The sequence below is a fragment of the Hyposmocoma kahamanoa genome, unplaced genomic scaffold, assembly GCF_003589595.1.
Source record: "Hyposmocoma kahamanoa isolate Upper Pololo Valley unplaced genomic scaffold, ASM358959v1 160, whole genome shotgun sequence".
Classification (NCBI taxonomy): Eukaryota; Metazoa; Arthropoda; class Insecta; order Lepidoptera; family Cosmopterigidae; genus Hyposmocoma; species Hyposmocoma kahamanoa.
Window position 1 is genome coordinate 1,085,657 of NW_020653575.1, and position 8,504 is coordinate 1,094,160.

General features: G+C 35.7%; 1 protein-coding gene across 1 annotated transcript; it reads left to right on the forward strand.

Moving 5' to 3' along the window:
• The first annotated feature begins 486 nt into the window (after positions 1-486).
• Positions 487-8,115, forward strand: LOC113225414 (beta-chimaerin). Its single transcript, XM_026457722.1, has 8 exons — positions 487-620; positions 706-907; positions 2,265-2,495; positions 3,210-3,442; positions 5,192-5,443; positions 6,345-6,476; positions 7,058-7,163; positions 7,799-8,115. Exons 1-8 carry the CDS (start codon positions 587-589, stop codon positions 7,965-7,967), a joined length of 1,359 nt encoding a protein of 452 aa, XP_026313507.1. The 5' UTR covers positions 487-586; the 3' UTR covers positions 7,968-8,115.
• Positions 8,116-8,504: the final 389 nt, after the last annotated feature.

The window sequence follows — 8,504 nt, forward strand, 5'->3', positions numbered from 1 at the left end:
TACGTAGGAAGTGCTGGAAGAAATGTCATAGAGGGTAATAGTGATCAACTGCCTATGTAAAAAAAATTGAAGATGGCGAATCCAAAATGGCGGTCGCAGAAAAACTTGCTTCGATGCGACTGAAAATTGGCAAGCGGGAGTCTTTAGGAGTCCTTAATTTTTTTTATGAAGTACAACCTATTTAAGATAATTACTTTTCTAAAAAGAAAATTCACTTTATTTCAAATGTAATGGAACATAAGAGTTTATAATATTATGATTTTCTAATGTTCCTGATTCATAGTGTCAGTAATATTTACGGTTTTTTAAGTTACTTTTTTAATTAGTCTAGACTTTTCCTCGCGTATTTTTTTTTTAACTTTTAGAACTAGATTAGGTAGATTTCCTTGTTTCCAAGATCAGTAATTAGAAGAAAAATAATGTCAACGTCAAAATTTTTAGATTTTTAATTTGTTTTGTTTACGTTCTTTCGGCTTTCTGTGAAGTAGTTCCGCGATAAGTATCTGGCATTCCTTATTTCCTTGACAGTCAAAGTAAAAGATAAACTGAATTTGTTATCTATTGTTGCGTGAGACAAATATTTACCATGGAGAACCTTAAAAACATATGGAAACCGGAATGTATGTTGTGTAAAATTTAAACAGAAACAAATAGGAAGTCTGAATATTTGTTAATGACTTTTGTTATTTTCCCTTTATTATGTAGTGTATCGCATACAAATGGAAGCTCCTACACCTAAAAGGGTTGTCTGTGAAGATTGCCTCGACAGGCCAGAGTTCTATGGAAAAGAATATCATGGAATAATGGGACATAAAGAAGCCGCACATTTGCTTGAAAACGAGCCCAATGGTGCCTTTTTAATTAGAAAAGGTAATGAGATTAATGATTTCTACACGCTGACTTGGAGGTGAGTTGTTATTAAGTATGTCTAACACTGAGTAGTAGTCAGTGTGTACAACATTGAGTATATAATCAGAAATAGAGACGATATAATCCATGCCTGGCAACTCATCAGGTAAATGCACCTTATATTACTTTAAATATTAACTCTCGTTTGCACTGAAATCACAATTTAGAAAGCTGAAATGTACAGCACCAATAACTGACCTATGTGTGTGTCTCTGTATATTCCAAAAATATTCTGTATTTGTTGTAATAAATTTAATATCTCTAATAATGTGGGGCTGTTCCATTTGTTGGTGTGGGAAAAACAGCAGAACATCTAATTACAAAACAAATGGAATCACATTTCATTGGTAATTAAATATGTAACTCTATAATTTTCGCCCATTATAAGCTCAAGTTAAACTGGTCGATTTGAAGTGAAACAATTGATGACACCCATCAATTGTTTTGAATTTGGGCTGGCCAATTGGAGCGCAGTTGTAACCATAATAATGGAAGAATACTTTTCAAACAAATTAAATGATATTTCATCTCTATTTCTGGTTATATACTTGATGGTGTACAATAATGCTGCAAAGCGTTATAAATTGTTCTAATAACTAGAAGAGCTTCACAGGCGCTATTATACTTTAGATATATTTCACCAATTATCTTGCAATATATAATTTTATCGTTATCAAGGGACGAACAACTTGTATGCTTCGTGGTTAGCATCACACTTAGCTAAAACAATTGCGATGCTACTCATAGCTTTGCTCACTCTTTGCCAATGCCTGCTGCATCTGTCACCCTGAGTCATAAAGTTGACAAATTCCCATATTGATGCCTTACTTTCTTAAACTCGTAACTTAAAAAGAGTGCTTATTCAGGAGATGGCAAATCTTTCTATTTATTTTAAATTTCTTATCAGCTTGCAAAATTTGTATATACAATCCATTTTTGACATTTCAATAACTTTGTGCTTTAAGATACGAGTTTGAGAAAGTAAAGCAATGATATGCCTGTAGTTTCACCAGCATTTCTTCGAAATGAGAATGCAAGAATGCATGTATTAATTCTTGCTTGATTGCAATGACCATACATTGTGGGGCGAACTGTTTCACAATAAGCTCTACTTCTACTTAAATTGTATGTACATTAATTTGAAAGCACAGGAATGTACCTCTGCATTCTAAATTTTCTGGATGTATAGCTGAAATCTTTAAATTCATATTGAATTTCCTCATTGTGGGCTTACATGAACCTTTTTCAAATAAAAAAAGGTTAATGACTATTTTGAATTCAATGCTGACTGGGTTAGTGTATGCTGACACCACAATTTATAAGATATACAAAATAAACGTATATTAACTTCCTAGATTCAACAACCGAATACACCACTACAAACTCTACTATGATGGCACACACTATATAAAAGACAAGCAGTATGATACTATCTACGATCTGGTGGCTGATGGTCTAATCACCTGTCACATGGAGTTGAAAGCCCATCATATACTGGAGATGATCAATTCACGGACAAATTATACTGATAGTCCATATGTTACACTAAATAGGAGGAAACTTAATACTTTAAGTAAAATGCAGCAGTGAGTACAATTTCATAACGTTTTCAATTCAATTAAACACTTTGGCAACTAAATTCGTTAACGTCGCACCTCCATTAATGTGAACTTTTGAGTAGGCGCATAAAACGGTATTACTGGAAATAATTATAAGGCAATCTATGATTTTACTGTTATTTTATAACTAAAAAAGAGAAGAGTCTAGAAATTATATTTTATGCTTTCATTGCCCAGTATTGCTCTAGAAGGGTAAAAAAGCGACTTCGTCCAATAACGGAGTTACGAGGTTTTCAAATTTAGCCGACAACTTGCTTGAAATTTGAAATAATATTGTTCAAAAGACAACAGCCAAATAGTGAAAATAGCACTCGTTTAATAGCATAATGTCTGTCACGACTCCTTTAAATACTTTCGCCATGGCCACCTAATATATAAAAAGAAAATAATAATCTTTTACCCTCTCAGAAATTGTTAAATAAATATTCAGCTGTGTAATTTATACTACCAAAATATTACTTAAGAATAAATATTTACAGTGATTCAAGTAATTTGTTAGTTATAAAGTCAAGGTTAATATTACACCAGCCTGGACTCTATGTACGGTGTGTGGACTTGTTTCACAACTCACTTAAATTATCATAAGATCCAAAATGGTTGATGTTGTACATGCGAAAGGTAACAGAAATACACATTTTCAAAAACTGTTAGGAAAAGCGATAAAAAATCGTTTTCTTCTAGGGTGTCAAAACCATCTTCATCATCTTCAATCATTAATAAACCTGAAAATAAGCTGGAGCCGGAACCAATTAAGAAAGCAGTTGAACTAACACCAACTCTGGAAGATAACCCTCTAGTGAATAAGTACTCTAAAGCACATGGTTTTAAGGTACATACTTTCAAAGGCTTGAATTGGTGTGAACTTTGTGCAAATTTTCTTTGGGGATTTACTGCGCAAGGTGTTAAGTGTGAAGGTAAGAGCATTACAGATGAAACAAAAAGTAACCTGTACAATAAATTGCTGTCATTTAGAGAATAACATTGGACCATTATGTTGATTATGGACTTATACATAATAGCCGTCATCTAGTTGTTAAATCTGTGTCTGCGGTCGCTATAAATAAAGGAGCTTCAGGTAAACCCAAAATACTTCGAAGTACGATTTAATTGTGAAAGGTAACGTATATGAAAAACAACAATTTAAGTACGTGCTTATCGTGAGAAGGTGTTTCCTTTACAAAAACGTTAATAGACGCAAAAAATCTCACAAACAAAAGCCTGGTGTAACCCTAATAGCAGCATTGTACTTTGGAGTTCAATTAGCAGCGGTTTTTTTTACAGGCTCTTGTTCGAGCGTCTTCAAATTAGACGCTTATAGAAACGCTGCAGAGGTGCGATAGCCGTGCCACTATTAATTTTCATACAATATTTAGAAATTAAGAAAGAAAGAAAACTGTTTATTACACAAGCACAGAGACGAAAATGCGGCCGGAGGTTCTAAAAAAACCGAAATGGTTTTAAAATAATTTAATTAACAATATGAAGTTATGGACTAATTATGCTAGTGTCCTAACTGATGCTAGATTACGGAATGAATGTTTGATGAGCTTGATTTGGCAATCGTGCTCGTACGAGTCACGTTCCGCAGCGTAGGCGCCTGTGGATGTTTGTGGATGTGTGGATGTGGATGTTTTCTATCAGAATGGGGTGAGTGCAAGGTGGGCAATCTTCGCAGGGGAGGGATGTCTCACACCTCCACCCTCAATTCGGCAACTATTTTAGCACGTTTTGTGAAAATGTTGCCGGAAGTCTCCCATTGGAGTTTTGTTCAGCCTGGTCTGTAGGCACATCATAAATATCTGTCCTCTCTGTTGAGATCGTCGGCAAGGAAACTTTTCCAGATTTGTATCGTTTGTAGGCGATGATGGTAGCGAGTGCACTTGCACTAAGTAGTGTCGCATAAAAGGGTACTGTAATATGTTATATTAAACAAAACCACAGAGGAACAATAATAGAAAAAAAAAACAATACACATAATTATGCAGCACCTAATTCACTGTCATGCGTGTCATAACTGATGCAATCGGGAATTGCTCTCAGTTTTAGCCACAAACGGTTTTTTTAACCGTTTCGTGGCGCTGATTTTCAGCAAGCCCGAGGCGAATGAGCTGTTGACAACAATAAATAATTAAACGGATAAGAAAACCACATAATAGGAAGTGTACATACACATGTGAAATACTTATAATATGTAAATAACAGTATATCAAGAAAATAAACTTAAATTCTAATATTTTTATACAAATCGCACCCGTCATGGAAGAATGGCATAAGTGAAGTTACGTGAAAAATGTATACAGAATAGTATAACCGACATCTTCTCCAATTGTAACTCTAACGACGATTTAGTAGATAGAGTTACTACAATTAGAGAGAACGTGAGTTATATTTTTCTGTATCTGATAGAGCAATAGTTATTTTTGACGTAACTTATGCCATTCTTCCATGAAGGGTGCGAAATTTGATATCATGAAATGTATAATTTTGTCAAGTATCGCGTCTACGCCGACGATATTTCAGCGCTTATATAAACTTCTTATTTGAAGGCGCCCTAAGAGCCTCAACAATTAACCACCAATTAGCATATACCATACTAATGCATGGTAGAAACAATATTTAAACTATAGCATCATAACTTATACGCTACCAATTGTAATTTGCAGATTGTGGCTTCATAGCCCACTCAAAGTGTTCAGAAAGAGTGCCAAACCACTGTGTACCAGATCTGAAGAAGCTACGTGGAGTGTTCGGCATTGATTTGACAACTTTACTAAATGCCCATTCAAGCACTTTGCCTTTTGTAGTGAGGAAATGTGTAAATGAAATCGAGGCGAGAGGAATGGATTCTGAAGGCATTTACCGAGTTTCCGGGTTCGCTGATGAGATTGAAGCTTTAAAATTGGCTTTTGATAGAGGTAATATTTTTAGCTAGTTAGTAGAGACTTATTTTTAATTTGAAATGAGCGTGTAAATAATATAATGTTAGTTTTAGTAAAAAAAGATATCGGCTAATTATGGCTAGCTCGGCAAATCACGTTCTCGAATAAAACTGAGAAATGCTAAATTCACGTGTTATATATTATTCATTTCAGTGAATTCAAAACTTTAAAACGCTCCCGTGTAAACTTGGTAATTTCGACATACGATTCTTTACGTAGGAGGGGTCTATATATAAACACATCTATCAAACTAAGTCTTGAATGTTGATCTTTAAAGTAATAACAAGAAACGAGTCTAATGCGCAGTCTACACTGCGAACGTAGCTAACTCAGCTCACGTAGCCGAGGCATCTTTTAATACTTTTTTTATAACATCATGTGACGGGACGAACAAGTCGTGCACCTGATGGTTAGCTACACGCCTGTCCATAACAGTTACACTGCCACTCAGAACTTTAAATTGCAAAGATCTGAGGGGTACTACCACTGCGCCCGTCACCCTGAGACATAAATTGACAAGTTCCATGTGCCTGTAAATTCACCAGCACCCTTACCCTTCTAAACCGGAACACAATAATGCTCAGATTAGTGCTTGGCAGCAGAAATAGGTAAGGTGGCAGTACTAACCTGGACGAATTCTTTCACACAAGGAGCTCTACTGCACTAATACTTCGGTTGACATCGCGAACTAAGCTAACCGAGCTAACTAAACTAACCCAACGATCCCGCTAGCTATTTAAAATAGTTGCACTTTTGCCGCCCTTTGCCTTGCCGCTATATTTTCTTTGCCTAGATTTGCATGCAACTACGTGAGTTAAGCTAAGTTAGCTTCGTTCGCGGTGTGGCCTGTACTTTATAGCAAGTAATCGTGTTTTAGACGGCGAAGCAGCAGATCTGAGTGCGTACAGCAACATAAATGTAATAGCGGGTACTCTCAAACTATATTTACGGTTGCTGCCTGTACCGCTCATCACTTACGAGGTTCATCCCAAACTTGTCGCCGCCATACGTAAGTTTCTTTAGTTATAATTATATTAATAAAAAGATCGAAACTAAGAAAACATTTATTCGATTTGCGTCTTTCAACAAACCGTGCTAGACACTATGCCAACTAAGCCGCGGAACGAACTAGCGAACCTTACGAATTTTTCTATGTGCTTGTTGCAGATCTTTGCTTTTGGGTTTTAAATACTTTTGAGAAAGTTATTTCTTCAGTTGCCATGTACCTTTATAGTACGAATCCAGCCCAATCGAAGGATTTTTTCTTAGTATTCGATCTTTCGAAGCCGTAAAAAAACAAGCACATAAAAAAATTAGTAAGGTCCGCTGGTTCGTTCTGCGGCTTAGTTGGAGTATCGTCTAGCACGGTTTGCTGGAAGTCACTGCTTCGAATCCAGCAGATCGAAGGAATTTTTTCTTAGTCACAAAAATAATTGAATATCATGGTGGTCAAACATCGCGACATTCAATAAAACTTAAAAATTTCTTTAGTTATTTTTATTATATGACGGTTAGGTTCCATCATGTGCGATGATTATGCTTCCACGTATGAGTTTTTTAATGGTTGTTTAATTTCTTTTTATTTTTCAGAAAATAAAACTACAGTATTGCAAGTGGCTATGTTGCGCGAATGCTTGGATCTCCTCCCTCCCGCACATTTCAACTGCCTTCAATACATGGTGCAACATTTACATAGGTGAGGCCCATTACAAAGCAATCGAAACAACGTATTTTTACAGAGTGTTATTATTTGACTGCCAACATTTAAAGAGTCTTGATTTATACCACTCGGTTAACCGCGTAAGCGAAAAACAGCCCGTGGCATTGATCTGTCGTTCCGGCTCTCTTTGAACTTTTTTTTCTACTTAAATCACTGTTTCTACGAGTCACTTGTCAAATTGTTGACAGTGTTCCCGTTTATACTACTGTCTATGAATTATCTGTGAAACTTTTGACAGTATTCCCATTTAAACCACTGTTCCTAAGAATTATCTGTCAAGGTTTTGATAATGTTCCCGTTTAAACTACTGTTTCTACAAAATATCTGTCAAACTTTTGACAGTGTTCCCGTTTAAACTACTGTCTATAAATTATCTGTCAAACTTTTCACAGTATTCCCATTTAAACCACTGTTTCTACAAATTATATGTCAAACTTTTGACAATATCCCCGTTTAAGCTACTGTCTATAAATTATCTGTCAAACTTTTGACAATGTCACCATATCAATGCCAGTGTTTTATTACGATTTACGCAGTTACGGGTTACATTCATGACCTACAATTTTAAAATATTTTTTTACTTTTATGGATTATAATAACTTCTTTTTCAGAGTATCCCAATATGCCGACGTAAACAAAATGAGTCCCCACAACTTGAGTACTGTGTTTGCACCAACGCTAGTCGCGACTCCAGCCGCTATAACTGACCTTGCGTGCGAAATTAGAGCACTGCAAACCCTTATTGAGTGCTGCCCGCAGATTTACTATGGGAACAAATAAAATTTAGTATGGGAACAAGGAAGTATTATACTCAACTGAGATTTGAAGATCTGATATACCTCAGCATCAAAACTATCTGAACGGCCAAAATAATCCAAAATGGTCAATCTGGTCACCTTAAAAGATTATGTTAATGAATTTATAATACATTTGAAATGGTTTTCAGTCTTAATCACAATAAGGTTGATTTTTGACTGACTTTAAAATGGAGATGGCTCTCAATTTGACCTTTTTTTGTGTGATTGTTACGCGATTTGCATTTGTCTGACGTGTCGTGTCGTGACACGTCAGAACGGTATCGGTTTCATATATTTAATATTGTTACATTTATATTAGTGTGTCGCAATCGGACGTGATGGCTTGTGTTGTATCTATGAAACCGATGCCGTTCTGACGCGTCACGACACGACACGTCGGAGAAATGTAAATCCGGTTTGACTCCGACATTTGAGAACCAATTCCGGCGAATCTTTTTTTAGTTGTTAAGGGGGTACCTCAGTAGTAGTCCCGTTCAAATTTGAAAAAATATTCCACCTC

Coding starts and splice junctions, on each gene's coding strand:
- LOC113225414 (XM_026457722.1), top strand. CDS start 587: ATGGAGAACCTTAAAAACATATGGAAACCGGAAT. Junction 908..2,264: donor TTCTACACGCTGACTTGGAG/GTGAGTTGTTAT, acceptor TTAACTTCCTAG/ATTCAACAACCGAATACACC. Junction 2,496..3,209: donor ACTTTAAGTAAAATGCAGCA/GTGAGTACAATT, acceptor GTTTTCTTCTAG/GGTGTCAAAACCATCTTCAT.